We start from the raw sequence: 25,223 nt of genomic DNA on the forward strand, positions 1-25,223 counted from the left end.
TCTAAAAGATATCCTCAAAAGTGACAGAACAAAGAAATGTTAGGAAGGGAGGCATTATACTAGTCTTACTTCAATTTTACAGCTGGGATAATGACTCAAAGATGGATTAAACCACTTGACAAGTATATCTGATACTTCTCTCTCATAGTGCCCATTCTTCCTTTTCAAAATGGCCCTTTTTCCCTCCTGAAGCACTAGCATGCATTTTTATTCCCAACAGGGGTTATTAGAAAAAATAGCGAAGTGTGAGATACGTTTCTTCTATAAACATTTTCTCTGCTCTCCAGTGGGAATTTCCAAAACACAAATAATATTAATTTAGATAACTTTCCAAAAACATCAAATCCAGAGCGAACATGGCTTGCTAAAGTTCCAGAGAAGTCACTCTGGTTGTTGGTGGACAAACTTGAAGATCTTTTAACTTATTTGCAATAGGCTACTTTAGCTGAAAACGGGCAGCTCTGTAAGAGAACTTGCTGAACAATCACTGTGGTCTACTGTAATTGAAATACATAACCTTTGTTTTTTGCTGTATTTTGATTTCTTTGGTAGCTACTGCTTCTGTTTAGCCTGTTAGAAAAGTATCTGACCTTTTTTTTCATTAAGGCATGTAAAGAAAACATAATACATACCACGTCATGATACCAACCATAGACAGACATTATTATTAGAATCATAGAAAGGTTTGGGTTGGAAGGGACCTTAAAGATCACCCAGTTCCACCCCCTGCCATGGGCAGGGACACCTCCCACTGGATCAGGCTGCCCAAGGCCCATCCAACCTGGCCTTTCATATCATTATTTCAGGTGGATATTGCTTTAGTTGAAGACCACTACCTACACATTAGGTGTCTTTCACAAACTACAGGAATAGATTTTGGAACACAATATTTTGTTCTTTTAAGTGCTGTATTCATTCAGTGAGTCAACATTGACCTAACTAGAAAATAGATAAAAATCAAGGGGTCGCTTGGTTGCATGAACTCTGTATGTGGAAACAGTAGTTCAAAACATAGCACAGATTTAAAAAAAATAGCAAATGACAGGTCATTGTTTTTCATAAACTCCCTCACAAACAAGCATAAAGAATACATTTCGTACAGTAGGTAATGCATATAAAACAATCAAAGAGTTGAACCTTGCTAAATTCTTATTCAATTCAACTTACTCAATCCCACTTCAATTCTTATTCAACTCTTATACTAAACTATCTTGGATGTCATATGGTCTAGGTGGGGAATGGAAGGTGATAAGAGGTTTTGTCCTAAAAGTATCAAGAATGCATACGGTCACGGAAGACAGTAGCGGAGTGAAGTTCAGGAAGCCATTTATTGCTATTATTGCCCTCATGTTTATTATTATTGCCATTAATGCAAGCCAGAACCGGATACATCCATGGTATTGCTACAAGAAGTCTGTCCACTCTGTTCTTAAGTGTTCGGAGAGAGTTCCATAGTCTCAGGAAAACTCCAGTACTTCTCTAGCACAGCTGCTGGTAAACTTTTTCTGCAGTTTGATTTAAGCCTCTCTAAATGGAATTTGTGCCTATTACTTCTTGTTCTCCTATAACAGTAAGTATGCAAAATAGATATTCCTTTCCTCTTTGCAGGAGAAAGGATGTGTTTAAAGACATCCTTACCTCCACTACTTGTCTCTTCTATAGTCTGGACAGTCCCAATCCTTTAACTGTGTGGTGGCAGGCTGTGCTTTCTGATAAAGTAGAATGAGACTAATTATGCCTTTTCTTGCATTAGTTTACTCTCTCATAACATAGAGATTGTATAAAGTTAACCTAGATTGACAGCTTGAAAGACTGACTCAGTTTGAAAAAGAGACTCAAACAAAACCTGCTGTACCACGACACTGAAAAACATTATTGCTGAACAAAAAAGACATAATTTGAATGTGTTCTTAGAGATGTGCTCACTTGCTTTGGGCTGAAGTTGTGAGATAGAGTTATTTTAATTAGCAGAGTCTCTCAGAGACTTTGCTGTTTATTGAAGATTTTTCAGAATGCATATATCCAGTAAACTAATTTGCAGGTTTCTATTACCCAATTGGCTTTGTGTAATATAATTCCCTGTTATATGCTCTTGCTTATGAAACAACCCTTAAGCTGTTACAACAGTTCTCACAAAGCTGTTTTCAGGCGTCACTGGAAACTGAAACACCATTTAAGCATTTAACCAATCCTGTTGTCTTCAGGTACGGCAAAGATTATACCTTTTACAAGTTGATTCAGTTGATGAAGCATATATAAAATGACAGCGGGGAAGGACTCTGGTAAGGTTCCCTTGTATTTATTTCCTACACATGGCTGCTTATAGCAAATAGTGCTTCAAATGATTTCAGAAATCACTTCTCTGCAGTCCAAATAAACTGGATGAGTGCTGCTCTTTAAGGTAATTCTAGGAAAAGAATATCCACAGCTGGATGCCTGAAATAGCTGCCAGAAATTCTCACTTCTAGAAACTCTAGATTGAAATATCTGAAATATGAAGCGGTTAAGTAGCTTCTCTGTCCAACACAGGGACTTTAACTGTCATGGTCTCTAATCTACATCAGCGTTGTTTGGTGCTACAGTAAGAATTCCCAGCAACACTCCTGTTGGTTTGAACAAAGGGATATTTTCTGTATATCACTAGGAAATCATGAAGAATGTCAGAAATCAGACAAATTCTAGCAGGTTAGTGATGACCATCGTTGATCAGATGCTAATCAGTCTTCCAAAAAAACCCTTCTCATTGGTTTAATTTAAAACAATCAGATCAAATGTTTTTCTGCACTGAAAAGAGTAATAGATACTTAATGAAGCTGTTTCTCAGAGCCATATGGTGGCCTAGTGAGAGCCAAACCAGAAAGAATAAGTAATGTAAAAAATCATCCAGGTATATGAAAGCCTTCTGCATTACACAAATTAACCTGAGGTATTAATGAACGGTCAGAAGAAACATGATACCTGCAGTCTGCAGGGCAACTTGGAGATCCGTGCTTGCCAGACCACGCTGCTAGAAAAAGGCAGATTTCCATATTTCAGCAATCAATTGTTGAAAACAGTCAAGGACAGAATGCGAGTGAAGAGTTTTATTACAGCCCACAAGCCTAGTTTGTACAAAGCTGAAATATATACAGCCAAAATATCTCTTCCTTGTAATTAAAAAATAAAGATATGATCCCTTTTCCCATATCAGATACCACACACAGCCAGAAGAGGGAAGGTGACAGCTGCAAGGCTCTTGCTTTGATCTGGCACTGAACAAATAACCATTTCAAGGAAAGACACATTCTTCCTCTTATAGTCCTGTTTTTTGACTGAGATGCACACAGATGTACGTAAGCTCCACTTTAGTTAAAGTTCATGAGTTCCTGTGTTAAACTCCATGCCAGTATCCTATAGTTATTAAGCGGAGAGTCACATTATGTTTTCTTAGAAACATTCACTCTCCATTTACCCTACAATCATATGAGGGTTATGTGTGATTCTGCAGCCTAGAACGCTGCCCTCCCTCTATCCACTGTGACAGAACAAATTAACAGTCGGGAGCCAATGTTTCTTCCAAGTCCTTATTTTGGAACAGATCAGGAAATTTTAATGAATGTTTTGGTATTATGAGTAACTAAGATTGTTAGATTTTGAGATAAATTTTATTTCTGCAGTTTATTATTTAGGAGTTATAAAGACGATTAATATTTTATTTTAAATAGGACTATCAAATATCACCAGTAGAGGCTAATTTAAGTGAAACTTCCTGAGTCAATAAAATAGCTATATTGATCTACTTTAGAATTAATCTTGTGGTCAACCATTTATAGTTTATTTAACATACATTAGAAATTCTCATATACTTTCAATTGAAATCCAATGTGTTAAATAAGATAGCAGATAACTTTATTCTAGGAATTACAAGTGCTATAAAAATGATTAAAACATATTCAGTTCAAAGCAGTTACTCAGGAGATCTAAGCTATAGTAGAGTTTGGGGTTTTTTATTAATGTTATTGCTAAAGCAGCTGATGACAATAATACTTGGTACTGGGTGGAAAAAAAATACATTTTCAAGTTTCCAGCAGCTTTATGGTAACCCTGCTCACATCTTTGAGAGCACATATTTAAAACTTCGTATCAAATTTGCTGAATTCTTCATCCAACTTTTGACAGTACGCAACTATAACAATTAAACGTAAGATAGTAATCTCCTACCTTTGGTTACTCCCAGTCATCCAATGAAGTATGACACTTCACCTGTTACTGAAGTAATACAAATAACTCAAAAAACCCACCGTGATCTGCATAGGTGAAGCTTATAAAAAGTTTCTGAGTATGTGTTTTCTCTGAATTAACTATTGGGTTCTAGTACTGGCCTTTGAAACTGAAAGGAATGGACACACATTGTTTGACAGAGGTGGGTTACCTATTTCCTTTTCTAAAGGTACAAATAGAAAAGGACAAATAGAAGCAGCATCTTGGGTCATAACCGCTTTCAAATTCACTAGGTGAAACAACAACCTCCTCAAAAATCAGGTATCAGATTTTAGTAAAGAACAGGAAAGAGAAAACAGTTGTTGTGCTACATGATAAGAAGGTAACCTCTCATGTTATGACAATGCACTTGAAGAAAACAGAGCGCTCTTTCAAATGTCTGAACCTTATGTTATATGTGGCATGTTATATGTACTTAGGAACAACGACAGCTGATGTCTTCCTTGTAGGAGGAAAGGAATTTAAGAAGAAACTAAACAATGTTATAGGCTAAACCCACTTATTTTACATTGTGGTGAATGGTTGTTTTGAAATTGCCTGTTGCACATGGCGACTAAATAGGGATTCTGAATCTTGACTGGATAGTATGCAGGATCCTGAGCTGTTCTGCTGCTGCTTTGCAAATTTAGAGTTGTTCATAAAAACGACACATCATTTTTATCATCACTGATACAGGGTCTCATCAAGCTGTATCAAATTAACACTCAGTTTTGAATAGCACTACTAGGCATAATCACATTAGACTTTTATAAGATAGTATCAAAATATTAGTTCCTTTAAAGTGTCAACAGTTTGCACATATTCTCAGTAAAAATGCAAATAAAACTGTTGTATTTAACAAACACTGAACTTGCATATCCTTTTTTATTATTATTATAATTTCTTCTTTGCTTTATTTACTACACCTGCGTTTTCACACAGCTTCCATAAAATGCCTGCTAACTCTGTATGATAATATTGTGGCGGGTGCTTTCAGGGTAGACCGCACCTTTTCTGAAGAGTTTTTTAAAATCTACCTAAACAAACAGTTCTCTTTCGCTTAAAATTTTCCAAAGAAACTCTAGGGTTTATATTAGCCATTTAGAATCCTTAACTGCCTTTAATGATTGTAGTTAAGTGCACATGATGTACTGCAGCACGCAGTAATCATCCTGAGAAAAGAAGAAATGCTGAAATACTTCTGCTACACGTAGAGGAATAACACTGAGCAGAACACTCCTACTATCAGATCCGGTCATGTCCTCAGTCAGGAACATGTATCCTAAGGCAAAATTTTCCAGAAAGGAACAGTATAGTACCTATGAATTGGAATTCCCTTTACTGTACCACGACTTTCTCAAAGAAGTTCTAGGGACGTTGGCAGAATTAGAACTGGCACGAAACCATGTTCAAACCTTAGTCAATGTATTACAGGCTGAAACATCTACTTTGCAGTCACAGTTGAACTTCGGTGATACTCTGACAATGAACATTACCATTTCAATTCAGAGGCTGAGGCCAAAGAAAGGGGACGGGAGAATCATACCATACTCTCCACATCAGACTTCTGATCAACACTCAGTCTTGGAAAAGATAGACATTACAAAAAGCCCAGCCCGGCGCCTGGAGCATACCAGTACTATAAAATTCCCCAGTTTCGCCGAGGGGAATTGTAATGTTGAATAAAAACATATTTAACTTGCATGCTCAGTATCTGAGACATAGGAAGGCATTTGTAATTACCAACATTTGATATGTAAGGCCAAAGTCTGAAAACTGTTACTTAAGTTCCTCATAAAATTAGAATAAATAGACACCACCAATTGACATAATTATGAGCTGTAGGACTACTGTGTGATGAAGTCACTATAAACTTCTATGCTCTCTCCATTCAGAACTTGCTAATTTATTAATGCTATGAATATGCATAGGATAGACAACAAATATTTTCAAATGAACTAATTATTTCACTTGGTAGGATTATATTACCTAAATGTAAATTAGAAGAGCAAGAAATAACAGTACCTTCAAATACTTACAAATAGAATTTTTCATCCCATACTGGATTCAAGTTTCCAAAAATAGTCTTTGTCCTCCGCTTGGTTTTGCCAACTTGCACAGTAACATACGGGTCACTTGAGCCAGTTTTGTCCTTTGCCTGTAAGCCCTGAGCACAAAGAACTGCAAGAAAAGGACAGAAAGGTGCTTTGACCCTCACAGCCTTTACTGCCAAGAAATAAATGAGACTGTGACAACAGCAACAGAAAAGAAAGCCCTCAATCTGCAGAATCCTGGAACAAAGCTTTCTGGATTAATTTTCTCATTCTCATTCACTCTAGAGATAGACAAAGCTGGTCCAACCTCCCTTCTGGATTGTATAAAATTTACAATTATGCTTTAATAGAATAAGAAATCTAAAGATTCAAGACAAAGCACAGAACCACTTTTCTTGCCATACATAGTTCAGATACTCTACTCATCTCAAACTTTGGTTTAGTCAGCATGGCAAGTAATATCATGCTGTTGTGTAACTTGGTATAAGTCTACTAATTGCCTAAAATTTCCATTTCCCTGACCCAAATAAATAAATAATTTTTTTCCCCAAAGACTCTAACTAAAATTTCCAAAATAAAACCTCCACTTTTCAAAACTCTGCACTTTGGAATATACAACTAAGGAGCATGCTTATGATTTTGTCATTTGTTCTCCTCATATGAGAGATGAACCATGTGGATTTTCAGAATATTTTCTATTCTATCACAGGAAAGGTGACAGTTCAAATGAATTATCATTAACTATTTGTCAGCCTTTCTGATGGTTACTGTGGGTGTACACATTTTGTGATAAATATAAATACACACAATTTGTTTTTTCATCATAATTAATCAAACTGTAAATCTCTGGGGAAAGCAGAACTGCCCAATAGGTGCCTACCAAACCCAGAGAGCTGTAGCTAAAATACTTGCCATGGCTCCTAACATCAGCAGAGCTTGGTTTTGGGTTTTTTTGCATGTATTATTTAAACCGTCTCGTAGCTACAGTTAGTTAACATTCCCTTATGTCAATCATTTTGGTATAACGAAGCTACCTCAGTGTGCTCAGAAATGAAGATTACATAAAAATGGCACCTTCTTACTCAGCAGATCAGCTCCTGGACTGGGTTCAGTTATATCTGCCAACTTCAGTGAAAAAAGTAAGCTTCTGTTATATTTTTTTACACGTCTCATTCCTGAAAGACTCCTAGAAAAGAACTAGACTGTATTTTGTCTTCCCTGTTTACCACAAATGCAAAGGGAAATTTTAGAAGGCAAGGAAATATTCCTCTCCTACTTATGCAGGAGAACTAAGCGCCAGCTTAGAACATGTCCTCCAGAATGGTTGCCTATTACACTGGCCTGAATGCAAGGCAGCTTTGAGTATCTCTTAGAGGTAGAACTAAAAGTAAGAATATGAATTAAATATTTTCCTTCACATATCTCTCCGTCCCCCCAGTGCTGGGTGACAGTCCAGAAACTCAAGGAGTACTTTTTGAGGTTTCATGCCCTGTTCCACAGTCTTCCGAACAGGCTCCCTCTTTCCCAGAGCATATGACTCACAATCTCAGATCTTTCCTAGATTTCTTCTGGCACGTATCTGCATAGTTCTTCTTGCAGACTACTTATGAAGTGTTGCATTTTTATATTTTTAATAACCTGGTTCAAAACCTGCCGGAACTCCTCATTTGGAAGATATTTAAACAAAGTAGAAAATTCCACTTCCAAGTTTCTTTAAGTGCACAGATTAGAATGTTTGCAGGTGACTCACATTGTTTATGGCAGCAAAATCACATTACGAGGGAAATGTTTTCCACACATCTGTTTTGATTATACTTTCACTGTAGCACAAATTTCTTTCACAAAGCAGTTACTTTCTTACTCATTATTAAAACATCACCTTTCCCTTGAAAAGATAGGATAAATGTGATCATATTTCAAAAAAAAAATCTGCTAGGTAATGTACTACTGACAGCCACTTGTCATTACAGAAAAAAATCAGCAAATTTGAAACATTTCTCTTTTTGTAAGAAAAAAAATGTCACTCATCTTTAAATGTGACAGCTCCTTTAGCACTTTTCCACGAGATAATCAGCAAACCTCTGTGCAGCACAGAGGATTTTCATGGTCACTCCTCATCTCATTAGTAAGTATTGTAGGAATCATAAAGAAGAAAGATTTCTCAGAACCCATCAAGTATAACTGCAGCAAATGTCTTGCAATCTGTCTTATGAAGTTTGAGGTAAAGGGCAAATGCAGAGTGAAACACTTGATTGATCAGTTTCTTCCTTCCTTCCTTCCTTTCTTCCTTCCTTCCTTCTTTATTTTTCTCTCTTCCTTTCTTTCTCTCTTTCTTCCTTTCTCTCTTTCTTTCTCTCTCTCTCTCTCTCATGATGGGTAGAACACGATGCCAGTCAGGGAAAGGATTACCAGTTTTCTACAACTTGGGATCCAACATGTACTAAGCTATTTACATGGAAGTACACATCTTTCAAACACCTCTGGGGAAGGCTACTATTATTCCCTATTAACGTTTTGCTCTCTGAGAAGTCTGGATTCTCTCTCCATCCTTCTCTATGAGCCAACAATTAGCTTAGGTTTTCTCTTCATTACTTCACTTGGTGTGGGATATCCTCTCACGAAGAGAGGATCTTGCCTTATCTCTCCAGCGGATAGCCAGCAAACTGAAAGACGTGTTTTCTTGCACCTATTTGATACCTGTGAGGCCACACTCAGAAGAAATAGAGTTTCTGCACTTTAAAGCTCCCCCGTAAATGAAACTGAAAAACTGGAGAAAGTCCAACAGAGGATTGACGGTTTGGCTGGGGTTTTGACATACGAGAAAGGGCTAAGGATGTCAGGTCTTCTTATCCTGGAGAAGAAGGCGGCCAAGAGAAGATCAAGCTGTAGTCCTCAACTACCTAAAGAGCATTCATAGAGATGATGAGCTCCTGGACAGGCTCATCTAGTTCAGGACACCCCTGCTTACTGCAGGGGGATTGGACTAGATGACCTTTCAAGATCCCTTCCAACACAAACCACTCTATGATTCTACAAAGCTGGTCTCTTCTCAGAGGCACAGTGAAATAAAAAGATATAACAGCTGGAAGCTGCAGCAAGAGAAATCCCAGCTGGATGTAAAGAAACCAGTTTTACCATGTGAGTGGTTAATAACTGAAACAGATTGTCCACTAAGCAGGACAGATTCCCCAAAGAGAACGGGGTATCTCCATCCTTGGAGAGTCTTAAATGTAGTCTGGATAAAGCCCCAAGTAAGCTAACCTAACTTCAAAGTTAGCCCTGATTTTAGCAGAAGGTTTGAATATATTGCAGAAATCCCTTCCAATCTCACTTCCTGATTCATTTATGAGGTCAAGAATCTGCAGAACTTGTATGAGTTTTAGTTCTAAAAGAGAACCACCAAGCAGTTCAGCAATATAAGTGACCTTTGTACCAACACTAATACAATGATGTTTACCCAGCAGATAGAGTGAAATGATTTGCACACTTGCTGTGTAACTTGCTAAAATAATGTCATCTATCTGCTGACGGCATCCTAGCCTCGTTTTTCATAAGGAAAAGGGTAGCAAAGGACATCTGCATTTTTCTAACAGTGTGCATGTTTTTGGTCTTAGAGAGTATGTACGGAAAATATCTTGTTAAATATGTTAGGAAAACTACCATAAATATAGGTGTGAAACATCAAGCACCAAGAACTGACTTAAATACACCTTTTATGCGAGTTACTTTTAAGTAGCGAGAAAAATGTGTGTGGCTTAAGTATACACTACTGCTTATTTCAAAGATATAGCCTTTGTTTCACTCATTTTTATCAAAACTGAGTAATAAAAGCTAAAAATAAGTTCCTGAAGTTTATCTTCTTATCCCCCCTACCAGGCTAAACGTAAATCCTAGAGAAACAGAAAATACGCAATTTACTTTTAATATCAGAAGAGGGCTTATTTTTCATGACAATAAAATGATAATTGAGACTAATTTAGATGTGAAATCTAACCAGAGTCCTTTAATGTTTCACGCCACTGGCTTTAAATTCTTTGGTCATTTAGTTTCATCTGTATTCGACTCTAATCCAATATCACATAAAGTCAGGTTGACTTTGAGGCTTTAATTCAAAAACTGAACTATAAAAGTCAGAGGACCTGGAAACACTTATACACAACCAGCCTAATGCAGTTGGAAGAAACCTTGAGTACGTTCTGGGTACGCAGGTTTCCTTGGCTCAGCATCTCTAGACTGGAACATACCCTTAGTCCAGCAACAATAATAGATCATTAGTTACAATCCAATGGGGTCTGGAATTGCAGGCTGCAGTGTTTCTAGGATTAGAGTAATTAAAACCCATAAACCCAACTGTCAACTTTAACTCCTGGTTAAATTGCTGGCAAAAAGTTCAGCACTGGTACAGGAGATAACGGTAGGAGATAGAGGAGACACAACAAAACCATTTACTTATCTTCCTTCCTAGAGCAGTGGAATAGAAAGCAGCTTTGCCAACAGCTGTAAGTTGAAACTCTTCCAGTTAGCACGCTATAAATGCAAGCATGTAAAGGTGCATCAAGTATGCAACTAAACACACAATTTGAGCTCTATTGGTTAAAATCTTATTCTTGAATTGGGAGACTGGGAAAGAAAGAGCACAAAGAGCAAACAGTTCAGAAGAAAATTTACCTGTGATGGTTACTTTCGCTGACCATTTGGATGTTCCATCCAAAACACTTTGTTTTGCTGCTTTTGTATATTGCACAAAATCTTCTTTGGAAATATTAAACATTTCCTGGATCACTTCAAACACCTCTGGTCTGTTTTTCTCTCTAATCTTCATTCTTTCCTTCATAGCACTAATAATATTCTGTGTTTTATCTTCAGCACCATGTTTGGAACTTTTCTCAGCAGCTCCTGAAATGAGAGAAAATGTCAATGCTATCTTAGTTCTTTCTCTCCTATAAAGTCTGCAGCCAATTCTTGGTACTGCAGCCTCTCACATCTATTCTTTGTGATACCTAAAATTAGAATTTGATTTAGTTTCATGAGACAGGTTAATATTCACTATAATCAGGTATATGTTACACCTAGAAATATATAAAATATTGAATCAGTACTGTTCAGTACTGATCAGTACCATGAAAGCATCCTGTGAGTAACTCTTCTTATATAATTAGGCATACAGATTCTACCAGAAAGGTGTGTAAAGTGCATAGTATCTGGGTCTGTCTGCTCTGCCCTTTGCCTCCACTACCAGCTAAGCTTCAATAATACATATGTGAATAATTCTTCAAATAAGTTCTCAATTTCTTTTCTAAGTCAGCTTGATATAACAATATCTTCATCTCCTTCTCTCTCCTTTTGGGGCAGGGATGCACAAGAAGCCATAGCTTGTGCATTAGGACAAAAAAGAAACAACCAAAAAAAATAAATAGAAACATTATTTAAACAAGGTAATGTTTTCAGCTAATTTCTTAGATAATTATTAGTCAGTAAGGAGATTAATCTAGACTCCTCTTATGCTCTCCAACAGCAGAACTATAATGAATAGTAGAAAAACATAGGCATATCAGCTTCAGACACTGTCTTGACTGCTACTGGATATGTCCTGATATTTACTCATACCACCTGCACTCAAGGAAAGTTTTTCACTCCTTCCTGGAATACTGTTCATAAAACCAGTTAATTTTCACATAAATCCATTTAACAAAGCGTACAAAATCTACTGAACTTAAGCATTCACCGGATTTAAGCATTTAGATTAGTTTGGGACTACCCTACCTGTTCCAACAGTTCTATAACACTGACTTGACATCCCCACTCCAACCAGTAGTGAGCTCTACCCCTTCTTTAAATATCCTGCAGGAACCAAGGAACACTTCACAAAGTTCAATTTTAACAGTGATACTCGGTGATTTGCTGATTTGTTTGGGACATCAGAACCACTACAGCTTTTACTATGAGTGAGTTGCTTGCTTGATTGGTTTGGGGTGTTTTTTTCCTTTTTTTTTCCTCTTTTAAGAAGAGAGCATAAGCAGACCAAGCTTTGACAGGTTTTATTCACAGTTCCCACCAGAAGAGCTCTAGAAACATTTCTCTCTAAAAACCATAACTGATCCCAGAGGTCTTTTAAAAGCCAAAGTGAAGCTCTCCTTATAAAACATCCCTTGTCTGCCAGAGGGAAGTGTTTCTGCTCAACGTTTCTGTAATACATATTGTACTGGAATAACCTAAGCGTACTCCAAATTTCCATCTTGCAGTTGTGTGTGAGGAAAGAAACACTGGATTTGTGTGGTCAGCATGATGTTAGAGATATTGGAAGAAAAAATGAAATGCCTGCAGTGCTGAAATACTATTTCAGCTCTTGGTGACACTGACACATAAAGCATAGTGCAAGAATACTACAAATTTTATAATCAATGACACATTCCCACTTGCTACAGGTACCACTGGATTTTAGCTCATGTTGCAAAGCACTACTGGAGGGCTCCTGGCACTGAGCATGACAATCATCATCATAATTATCACTAGCAATAGTAAGTACTTTACCCTTCCAAAAGGTTGTGAAAACATCATCCAACTAGCTATCATCAGCTCCTGGGAGTATTACTGTTCCCTTCAATGAGGGCACTCTCAGCTTGCAATGGCTAAAAGAGGAAATCATCAACACATCTAAAGAGCTGGAAAGGGGCATCTTTCACCATAAGGTCTCAATGAAGTCTTACAGAAGAAAGATTTTATGCATTCTTTCTTTACTGTTTTCATTGTGTCTGAAGGTTTCTTACCACACTGGACGACAACAAAGAAGGAAAGAGATATACAGTAAAGTAGGAAGACATAATATAAGATTAGAAGAGTGTGGGGTGAGATACCAGGTACCAGTGATTTCAAACTGTCAGAAGAATGACTTATATCATTTCTTCAACGTGTTTTCCATAGCTACTAAATCTTGAGAAATCCTGAAAAACTCTTGGTCTGAGTACCTAATTTTATGGAATGTGGAAGATGAAAGTCCTAGTAATTAAGTATTTTCCACAGTGAAAAATCAGGAATTAGTAGCAAAAAGAATTGAATGCTACCATGAAACCAAACACTAGTTAAAGAATTCTGTAGTGATTTTATCGCAAAAGAGATGATTACTGAGCTTCCTGAAAAGTGTGATGGGTAGTTCTTGCAAGACACAGTAAAGCAACGTTTTTCATTTTCTCTTATTTTCTGCCCTTTCTTAAAAGGTAGAGATACAACATCATAAACAAATGATAAGCCCTGGACAAAATGTGAATGGCAATAATGTATTCCTGTTGAAAACCTTGCTGATTTTTGAGAAAAATAGCTTTCTATTCACACAAAATTATTTATTGCAGCTATTTTCACATCCTTTACTACTGACAGTCTATCAACAACTCTTTTAATGCAGTATTGATCAGACTAATTAAGACAATATCGTAATTTAGATTGGACAAGCCCCTTTTACCCTAGGGGCTGATACAAACTCAACATGATTGAAACAAATTCTGGTTTAGTATTGCACCTGCTACTAGAAAGCAATACCTTGCTGAAAATGAGAGGTCTAATGAATGTATTATTGATATTTTTGAACCTAATTTAGAACAATCTTAGATATAGACCGTAAAGAGCTTGAGATATTAATTCACTTCTACAACCTACTTTAGAAATAAACACATAGTAAAAAAATCTCTATGTCTTTTGTAGCTTTTCAGTTTTAGCCAAGATTACACTATTACAGGGATGGATATGCTCTTTCCTTCTACTTGCACGGTTGGGACATCATGAAAAGCAGTTCAGCTCCTAGAAAGTTAGCAGCAGCTTATTTCCCTGACAGTGGGAAGGGTGGAACAGAAAGAAGCCTGGTCAGCATGTGAATATCATGTGACGCTATTTCACCACATAGGGAAAGGATTACTGATTTTGAACAGTCATACCAGCTCAGCCCAGCTGGCTCAAATGTTGTTTTCCAGTGTGTACAGTGATAAGAGAATTGAGAATTTTTAAGAAGCTTCAGAAAGAACAGTCTGTCTAATCATTCCATATTATGAAAATCGTGAACTAGATGATGATTGCAAGGAACTCGTATTGTCAGGGACACGATCTTGGATCATGTTTTACTCACAACGCTTTTATAACTGAGCAGAAATAGCTATAGTAACAATTCCTGTTTGAACCGTGACTCTGTCAAATAGGAAAAACAGATTAAAATGCTATACTTTATATATCCCAGAATCCACAGGCACCTCAGGAAGTTTTCATTATTCACTCTGCAAACTTCTGCAGGGAATGAGAACACAAATACAACTGTTTCGGTATTTTTTTTCTCTCAGAAAAATGAATTCAAACTCTAAAGGTCAGATCTAAATATTCTTAAAATCAGGGGTGACTGGATGTGAGGCATCCCTTTAGAATGCTCCTTAGAGCTGTACTGTACTCTACTTAATAGAGTGAATTACAGGACAGATAATCCATGAGACAGAAATAAAAGCCTTTGCTGTATCAAATTTCCAATACAAACCCCCTCCTAACACCCTCTCATGTAATTAAAGGGACGGAATGCCATGCAGTAAGTAGGTTGGGAGGCCTGGTGCAACAGAGGGGGGGTCGCATAGATGTTTGGTGAGACAAGAAAAACCCAGCTAACAGCAACAGAAGGGTTCATCCCAACAGAAAGGCTCATCGCAGAGGGGTTGGAACTGGACGATCTTTTAAGGTCCCTTCCAACTCAAACTATTCTATGATTCTATGATAAACATTTGATCTTTGCTCTACTACACCACTGTTAAATCAAGATGCATTGTATGTCTCTCACTCATGGAGGGAATCAATCTTGATTTTCTTAAATTAAAATTACTTCTGAAACAATGTGTTACAACCTGATAAGCTATTCTGTTAAACCCCCAGAAAGAAAAACTCCCCTTCTCATGGAGAAGGTTTCAGCTACGCTTTCTTTCAAACCATTATGAATGTAATTACCATAAGGGAATTCCCACAACACTGTACAGAACACTTGATAGTTATCTCTTTGCCACAGAATAGAGTCAGCATTTTCAGGGAGCAGCAGATGAGAGCAAAGTAGCAAAGTAGCTCCAAATCCAGTAACAGCTCAATTCCCTGAAGAATTTCCAGAACATAGGTTTCAATTAGATCCACTGTGATCCATACAGATTTGTTCTGAGGCCTTCCTACAAGATGAATCTCACGTTGCAGTTTGAGAATATCAACATCAATTCAGATCCCCTCCTCTATGTTTTCTTCCTCCTGTTCACAGTGCTAAACAAGATGTGCATAAGCAGAGAGATTAAATTTAAGAAACATATTCCTACTTCCTACTTCCTCCATCGATTCAATCTACAGTTGGCACATATCCTGTTGCCAACAGAAGTACAAGCTCATACTTATTTTAACTCATTTTCATGCCTCTAATTCTGGGTAATACAAACCAAGTGATTCCCAGCAGAACTAGGATGTCAAATAACTACCGAAACCAGGGAGATCAATGGGCTGATGTGGAATTATTTTTAGCTAGTCTTAAAATGTACCTGGAATGAAATGGGACAATTGGTCAATTAGAATGAACAGAAACTGACTTTATGAAAGCTTGCCTTCTTTTGAAGACTTCTTCTCTAGAAGAAACTACTCAGAATTATCTTTGTTACCTTATACACTTTCGAAAACTCACCACCAACGATCATATTAATGCTGCACGATATACTTTTAAAACATTTAATTTTCAAAGCAAACATTCTTTTCTCACTTGTGAAACTATGCCAAAAGTTCAGCTGTCAAACACAGCGCAGCTTCAACCATAGTGTAGCATCACAATTAAGCACTGTTAAGCAGTTTGATTTAGAAATTTCTCATTGATTCATGCTTCACGGGGTCAGTTGCTCTGGGAGATCGTGATTACTTCCTGGACATGAATCTTGACAATCAACCTGTTCTGACAGCTCCTCATAAAGAGAACATGGTGGGAAAAAAGAAGACTTTACTGGAATATCTATGAAACTTTTCTACAAGTAGAAGGTAGGTAAACCCTTCGGAACGAATCAACAGTGAACAACGTGGGATAACATCAGAGTTGTAAAGGCCCCTTCCATTCAAAAATCAGAACATAAGAAAGTCTGAATGTCTTAATTTTCTACTGTTTAGATTCCTGCATAGTAAATGTGTTGTAATTTTATTATGGTTTAAATGCAACTCTGATATTTTTGGAGGATAATGTAGGGTAGCTGGAATCAATCTGGCCAACAAAAAAGCAAAGAAATACGTTGTTTTACCTTAATTGTAATACCAAGGGACTGCCTGACTAATATTTTTTTCCCCCTTACACACACATGGTTTGGTATTTTGAACGGACAAGATCCTATTTACTGTTTCATATACTTGTCTATTCTGTAGCATATTAATATGACTGCAACAAGTACTAGGAATTACTTTTCTAATCTTTGCTTTGGGGTTTCTTGTGTTCCAAGTTAAACAAAGAGAGTTTACGTCATGTAACAAGTTGCTCTGGGTACTGCCATAGGCAGTGGAAAATAAATAATATATTGATACTTTCAAACATTATTTTGTAACTGAGCAGTAACAGTTGGCAAGTTCTAAGGAGGAAAGCAAAATTAACAGCAGGTATTTCATAAAGTTTCTGGCTAGCTCCTCAGCCAATGAAGATCAACATGCCTTCTCTGATATATAATTTATCCGGCTTTTGATTTCAGGAAATATCTGAGTGCACACACAAAATCAAAAACTGTGAAGTACTGCAGAGCTTTAGTTGTTAGGAAATACTCACTCTGCAAACAGTCAGCATTTAGGAGGTCTTGGCACTTCTCGTGGCATTTGACACCACATTCAGTGCATTTCATGCCTTGTCTGGCTATGCCCCAAAGTAGACCTTCACATTCGTAACAGTATGTGGGAGTTGTAGCTGTCCAGACTTCAAAGTTATGAGGTGTAGTTGATGATATAGGATAGATCAAAGCTTGCAATGTCTTCTTGAAGACATGTATTTTCTGTTGAGTAAGAAAAAAAAATATCATGACTTCAGCTAAAGAATTGTTCAACACAAGTGAACAGGAGCTAAAGTATATATCATTACACTCACGATGCTACTAAATACCAGAATACATGCAGAAGTATGAACTAACCTACAAAAAAATGATTTAGTAATTTTGCCTTGCACTTTGAAGACAAAAGAACCCTGGATTACCATTTCTGGTTAGAGAAAGAGCAGAGCTAAGTTGGCATCAGGTCAGCCAATTAAGAGTCCTATATAATTTTTATTATAAATTTAAAAGAATTTAAAAATTCTTTAGCGTTGCACTCAGTGATGCATTTTAAGTAATGACCTAACACATTACTTCTGAATACTGAAATACTTCCTACAGGAACACAGACAACAAATAAACTTTGATGATCTATTCTGCTATCCTTCAGCAGGTGGCATCTACACAATCTCCTCATCAAATAAAAGCAGACCAGTTTTATGGTAGCATTTTGCCTGTATTCCTATAATAGCATACTTACTACTTCCTTTTAAGGCACCAAGATGCTTTTTACCTATAAACAAGGGTGATTTATACTCTCAAAAATCCACACCAATTTCTTGGACTGTTTTGGCTTAGGATCCATGACCAGTTCTAGCAGGGAGAACAATTATCAACTATTCACTGATTAGTACTGCAAACAACCAGAATCTCAGCTCCTTAGTGCTTAATAAGGTTAAAATAAAGCAGTCACTGAAGTTGTGTATATAAACCACAGGTTTATAGGTTTATATACATATATAAACTATAGGTTTATATAAACCATAGATTTATAGGTTTATATATATATATAAACTATAGGTTTATATAAACCATGGGTTTATATGGTCTAGTTTGTTTATTTGACCTTCATCAGGTACCCAGATCTTCTAAATCCAGTTGATTTACTGAGAATAAGATAAGCCAGCAGCCCCGGGGCAGCAGTCGGCACAACGCAAAAAAAATAACATAGCTTTATTTAATTATTTATTTTCACTAAATGCACACGTGGCTGCCAGGAAAGCATCAGAAGTTTTAGACCTGCTCCCTTTAAATGAATACATTGGTTCTTTTAGAAAGAAGAAAACATATTAAAAGAGGTAGCTTAGTGCGCAGTGGCATATTTCTGAAAGTTTGGGTGTCCTATCATCTCTTGATCTTGGATGTGGATAACACAAAGTAGTTGGAGGGTTGGCTGCGTGGCTGTAGCAAACTGGGGACCATCAGTTTGGAATTTGTGTGCTTTGTCCTTATAAGCTTTAGCATCACTGCCACAGTTCTGATAGTATAGAACACAATGCTAACTTATTCAGTTAAGCACCTGTGAACATTCCCATAATTTTAATATTCAGCGTTGGTAAGTATATGCCAAACACAAGACATCTGCCTCTCTAACAGGTCACTGACATGTTCTTGGTTCTATGTGTCTGCAACACCAGTCAAACGTGAAATATTCTCCTAACAATAAAAAGTCTGATAAAAATTAAATATTTTTTTGCATGCATATCTGCATAATGACAGACTGAGAGAGTTGGGGTTGTTCAGCCTGGAGAAGAGAAGGCTCCGAGGAGACCTCAGAGCGACCTTCCAGTGCCTGAAGGGGCTACAGGAAAGCTGGAGAGGGGCTGTTTACAATGGCTTGTGGGGATAGGGTGAGGGGGAAGTGGAGAGGGGCAGAGTTAGACCAGACATAAGGAGGAATTTCTTCACTCTGAGGGCAGTCAGGCCCTGGCCCAGGTTGCCCAGGGAAGCTGTGGCTGCCCCATCCCTGGAGGATGGGTTCCAGGCCAGGTTGGATGGGCCTTGGGCAGCCTGAGCCAGTGGGAGGTGTCCCTGCCCATGGCAGGGGTGAGACTGGATGGGCTTTAAGGTCCCTTCAACCCAAACTATTTTATGATTCTATGATTCTGATACTGTTGCGCAATCAGAGCCATCACCTAAAGAACTTCAGCTACCACAGGAAATCCATTACCATGTAGCCATAAATCTACTGATTCATAGGATCAAACACTACAATTAACAAATGCAAATATTAAGTAGTTTAGGCTGCAACAGCATTTCTTGAAGTCCACAGTTACATGCTAAATCCAACATCTATCTCGTGAGGCCTGCCCAAACAAATATAGTGGATATTTAACAGACGTTTTCCCCCAGCACCTCTGAGAACACTGTAGAAATGAACTTGGAAAAGAAGATGATATACCAGGAATGTGTAAAACAAATCCTGAATTACTCTTCCAGGTGCTTCCTTAGCCTGTCCCAGGCAATCTGGTGACTCCCCTGAAAGCAAGCAAAGGTCTGCACTGGTTTGGTTTGGCAGACCTTAGGAGGGACTGGGATAGTCATGGTCACCTGACTTGGCAAACTTCATCTTTGTGCATTGCTCCACCTTCTGCCTCCCACGTCACAGCTTACCAGCTACAGGGATCAGACAGACTTAAAAAACAACCTAAAGTGAATTTATTCAACGTGTTGAGGAATCATATTTCTCGGAAACTACCAGGACTTTGAAGATTCCTTTGCAGATAACACTCTCGCACTCCTGAGCTTTAGTAGGATCAGTATAAATCCTGCTTTCGCCCTGTTCAGCTTCACTGTTTTTCACAGTACAAATAATTTTAGAATCTTGCCTGTAATATTTATCTATTTCTGAAATGGCAGTAAGTAATGAAATGGCTCAGCTCAACAGGCCTAGAAATAAACATCTGAGTATAAATGACATTTTCAACTGAACACAATTTGTAGATTGCTTTTGCTTCTGAACATGATCTTTGCCGAGTTGTTAATAAAGCAAACTACAATTGTAAAGGAGAGGGGTTTTTTTATTTATCTTACTGTCTAGAGCCTTTCATACCTAATACTCTTTTTAAATGTATTTATTACATGCATTCACTGAGCCCTAGGCATGGCAGCACTGAGACTGTTAATGCATAGGAGGCTCATATAGTTATCTGCTTATCTTCCAAAGTGAAGTTTATTTCTGCCATATACTACTTCAGACACTTTTTCAATGTCATCGATGTATTATTTTCACAAATTCGCAGCTCAGTTCAGCAAAGCAATTAAATGAATGCTCAGCTGAAAGCACACGTTTAGGTGTCACTGAAAGTAGTATGCTTACGCTGCTTAAAATGTCTCTGGATCAGTGCCTGAGAACGTACAAACTCACTGTGTAATGAATATGTTACACTAGTAGGATAGCAATGTCAGGTGGCAAAGCTCAAAGCATTTAACCTCAGGAGTAAGTGCACCTGACTTTTAATAAAAGGCATTAGTTCAAAGAATTTCCATACTGAATCTCATCAGCCAAACAGCCTGCTTCCCTCAGAGTCACTAACCCTCCCTCCAGAAAAAGCCCAGGGAGAGAGAAAACCAGAGAAGCCTTAATCAGGGGAAAAATTGCCCAAAGAGAATTTTCTTCCTTAACTCTCATCAGTGACTGCTCTTTTTCATTTGGTTTTGCAGAGACTATCTGGAGAGATCTTTTATACCTGAAAACGTCTGTTCTTTTTGTTTTTAAACCTTGCTGTACTCAGTTTTGATGATGCTTTAGGGCATTAAGTTCTGCTGGTTATTTACCAACCAAGCAAAAAAGTATTACCTTCCACATGTTTTAAATACCTTGCAAGTGGTTTTATTGGTGGTACCATTACATTTATCCTCAAAACAGTTCCCACTTCTGTCTAGCATGCCTAGTAAGAGGTGACATAAGACAGGCTTCTCTTATTCCTCTCTTCTCCAAATTAGCTTTTTACATTTTCTCATCAAATGAACTTTTATGTACGTAGATTACATTTGTTGTCTGCCTTTGGACTTATGTTTTCATTTAAAGATTTCTCAAGAAATATCTATTTTTGGTACACAATTTTTCACGTGGCCTTGTTCAAATGGAGGCCAGAGAATAATAGCATAAAAATACATTCAACCTATTTTTCTCTTTCCATTTCTCCCAAACTACTGTTCAGTACTTTCTCCTGATTGACTGTAAGCATTGGAGAAATGTTTGCATTGAGCTGTCCACTGGCATTTGCTGCCTTCTTTTTCCCTCCTGAACAATACCACTTAAGTCAGAACCTGTCTAAATAATTCTTTCTTCTCCTGCATTTGTTGGCAATTAATATTATCTCCAGAACTTGTACCTTTAGCCCTCTAAAATTGCAGCCTGGTAGTTTTTGCATGAGGAGAGGCATGAAAACAAATAGTTGAAACTGTAATTACTGTCATAAAAGGTAGTAACACTTATAAATGGTTTTATTTGTTTGTTTAGTAGAGATTTTTCAGTAAAGTATATGGAGCATCTTAGGGTCTTTTACTGAACTTAGATATTTTTGTAGCAGCTCTAACATAGCTGGAAAAAGCCTTTGTTTTGCACCAATTGCATGGCATGACTTTGTTGTCTACAATTTTTCCTCAGCCTTTAATATCTTTTTAGGATTCCACAGATTCTTCATTCTATCAACCTTTGTTGCTATTTTGAGATAGAACAAAACTACTGCTCCTACTGAAAGCTCATTTCAAACACCAGCCGTTTCCTACCTCGTCAATCCATTGCTGAGCACTACCAAATTTTTCCTTTATGATTACCATATAAGCATAGAAAGTTCACAATAAACCAAACAAGAGTGAAAAATATGTGCATACTTGAGCTGGGGGTTTCAGTTCCCAGAATATCTATTGTCATATTCTGCTCTTCCATGTTTCTATTATGGAACTTAGCAACAGTGTAGGAGAAAGTCAATGCTTCATTTTATTCAATGTAGGATACGTCCTAGAAGGCTATGCTTGCACGAGTAATTGAAGGAACACAAAGGGGCTCTATTCCTTCAATGCTTTTGCTTAGTTCAGCCATGTAAATCTGCTTCCATCACACCAAATATTCTGGAAGAAATCGCATCTGCAGCATTTTTGTTTAATATAAATTTCCTTTTAAAAATGTAAGTGAAGACAGTAATGGAAAATCACAACACACGGGTTTTACTAGCTGTAAGAATATGATTTCTCAAACAATTTGGCTGGTCACTTCTTGTATGAATTAAATAGTTTCATCTAGAATTATGGGTGTTATTACAAAAACAAATAAATGTCCCAGCTACCTATAAAGACTGGGGAAAAACAAATAATGATTGCACAGGAACCTTCTTGCAGGGTACCGTCATTCTAATTGTAGCCACGGCATGATGAAGAGAGACAGATGCTGGAAGACTGCAGGTAAAGCAGGGTACAGATGGACAATTGAAAATAAAAGGTTACCTCATTAACTATTCTGTAAAACAAAGGATTCTGGCCTAGTCCCTCTGACTGGCATGGATGAGAGCCAGCAGAAGCAAACCTGGTCTTGTCACTGTGGATCAGGTAGAAAAATCTGCTCAAATTCCTGAAAGTCTCTACACACTAAACAGAATGCTTATATCTTCTTTTATTCCATTTGGAGTGTCTAAGGCTGAAATAATTTCTAAAGAGCTTGGAAGAAGAATTTCCCCGTTATTTAACCGATGTAAACCTGTCATTGAAAACACTTACCATTTCATCATTGTTTATGGAGGTCCGGATGAGCATGGCCATGGAAATACCAGATTTTCGAGCTGCGAGTGTCTGTTTAAAGCAAATGCAAAACTGTTAAAAATTACCACTGGAATAATGGAAGGCAAGTAGTACTGGATAATGCTATTGCATTTAAGCAAAACTGTAAGAGCTACAAAAACTTTCAGTTAACATTTGCAACACAGGACTTCTAAAGGTTTCAGTGCTTAATGCGAGCATGCTTTCCATCATCATTACTGTTTCTTTCAGCTGTGCCGAGCTGAGCTGCCATTTCAAATATAAAACCTATTATTCGGAGGTTTATGACTCAGTTTTTTTTTTTAACTACAGGCTGTCACTGTTTTTCTGCTTTGCCAACCAAATTAATGTGGTACAAGGACAGGCATCCTGCCCTAATTTGGAAGCTGTCTGTGCCTGCAGCAACATGGGAGATAATTTTTCAGTTGTCTTACGGTTCAAGTTGTCAGTCCGGATAATTTTTTGTAACTCACTGAGCATTTTTAAACTGTGTATATGTATATAAAATGTTACTTGCCTTAAATAAAAAGTAGTTTTTTATGAAACCTAAAAGTAGTTTTTCCTCAAAGACAATATTTATTCAATACTACAACTAGCAATATGAAGAATTATTCTGGGTTTGGAGGGAGAAAAAGCATGGTTATCTGTTTCAATCTGTCCTCTTTTGTCCACCTGATGTTAAGGGTATATCAATACGTCCCAGTTCCAAACACTACATGCTTGGTCGTAGAGACAATTTCATTTGCTCTGGTATAGTACATATAAACGCACACAAACCAAAGTATTTTTAATATACAATAAACAAGGAAATTTTATCTTACTGCAATATCCCTGTAACTTAAATAGGTCCTTGAGAATTAATCAGAAAGTATAATGATCAGAAGGAAAAAGACCCTGGGCAAAGGAGTTCTGTGTGTTTTCCAAATAATATTTCAACTCCACATATCGCTTCTGCTATCAGTAGTTTGGATTGACAAAACCAGGTAAGATTTATTCCACTGTACAAAATACTAACCCAAACACTGATATATCACTGTATTTTAACTGCATCCTTCCCCCTATTCTAAATCATTGCAAGTGCGTCTGTATAGTAGTGCTTTATGTTCGTTCCTCTGTAATCCAGCATCTGCTTTGTCATACTTTGCTGCCCTTACAGTCTAGAAGGGTGAGGATGATCAATTACACCACCCACTAACCGTAAGTGTGGTGTTGCCTGTGCTGTGAGGATACACATTTTCACCTTGCTGTGAACTGGGTTTTCTGTAGTCCACCATTACAGAGCCATTACAGCAAAAGTTTCAATTACATTTTGCATGACATGCTTATTTTTGTGAAATCTACATTAGGTTAGAAGTAATCTAGGCTTACACCAGCAGAGTAACTACATCATTAATCTCTAGATGGAGAGACAATTCCAGTTTCTTCCTATTTTATCATTTTAAACACTGACACAATCCAAATGGATTTTTAATGCAGTGATATTAAGACTGTTAATTTTAATTTTAAATGTTTACTTTCCCTTGAAAACATACCCATTCAATTTTCAATAAGTTTCTGTCGATAATGATTAAACCTGAGGACAGATACAAAATTAATAATCTTGTGAAACCAATTATAGGGTTCTTGGCACAGAAATATTTGATTCGATGCATCATTGTCCTATTACAGTTAATATGGGATGCGAAGACACCCTGCCTTACCCCCCCTTTTTTCCTTTGTTTTAAACTCTCAGTGGTTTGCTGAGCCTGCGTCATTAATTTGCTATCAGTCTTTCCACTCTGTTTCTAATAATTAAATAATTCTTTTTGCTTCTCTGTGACCATCTTATTCTTCTGTTTCTGTGAATATGGGAAATCCCATTGGTGTGTGCCAGTGAGACTGACAAAGGGACAAGAAAGACTAAAAAGAGCCCAGGCTTTGTTTTTTCAAACTTTTTGTAGCAAACCCTAATTCTACGGGACCCACACATCCATTTGAGAAATGGCAAGCAAAAATGTATTAGGAATACATTAGGAATACATAGCTCTGGAATCCTCAACATAAGAAGGATGTGGAGCTGTTGGAATGGGTCCAGAGGAGGCCACAAGGGTGGTCCAAGGGCTGGAGCACCTCCTGTACGAGGACAGGCTGAGAGAGTTGGGGTTGCTCAGCCTGGAGAAGAGAAGGCTCCAAGATTTTATAACAACCTTCCAGTGCCTGAAGGGGTACAGGAAAGCTGGGGAGGGGCTGTTCACAAAGGCTTGTGGTGAGAGGATCAGGGGCAATGAGGATAAACTGGAGAGGGGCAGATTTAGACTGGACACGGCCCAGGTTGCCCAGGGAAGCTGTGGCTGCCCCATCCCTGGAGGTGTTCAAG

At 37.6% G+C, this 25,223-nt stretch overlaps 1 protein-coding gene across 7 annotated transcripts in view; it reads right to left on the reverse strand.

Annotated features, from left to right (window-relative positions):
* The window catches only part of UNC13C (unc-13 homolog C), a 222,028-nt gene that overhangs the window by 105,596 nt on the left and 91,209 nt on the right, over positions 1-25,223 (reverse strand). For 6 of the 7 annotated variants that reach the window (XM_054077487.1, XM_054077486.1, XM_054077488.1 and 3 more), the window contains 4 exons: positions 22,829-22,900; positions 17,077-17,296; positions 10,962-11,189; positions 6,279-6,420 (listed from right to left, as the gene is read on the reverse strand). In XM_054077487.1, the coding sequence (XP_053933462.1) occupies positions 6,279-6,420; positions 10,962-11,189; positions 17,077-17,296; positions 22,829-22,900 (662 nt within the window). Of the gene's footprint in view, positions 1-6,278; positions 6,421-10,961; positions 11,190-17,076; positions 17,297-22,828; positions 22,901-24,399; positions 24,538-25,223 lie in introns of those variants that run through there. The other variant, XM_054077489.1, reaches the window with a different exon arrangement.

Source organism: Cuculus canorus, chromosome 12 (assembly GCF_017976375.1).
Source record: "Cuculus canorus isolate bCucCan1 chromosome 12, bCucCan1.pri, whole genome shotgun sequence".
NCBI classification, from domain to species: domain Eukaryota; kingdom Metazoa; phylum Chordata; class Aves; order Cuculiformes; family Cuculidae; genus Cuculus; species Cuculus canorus.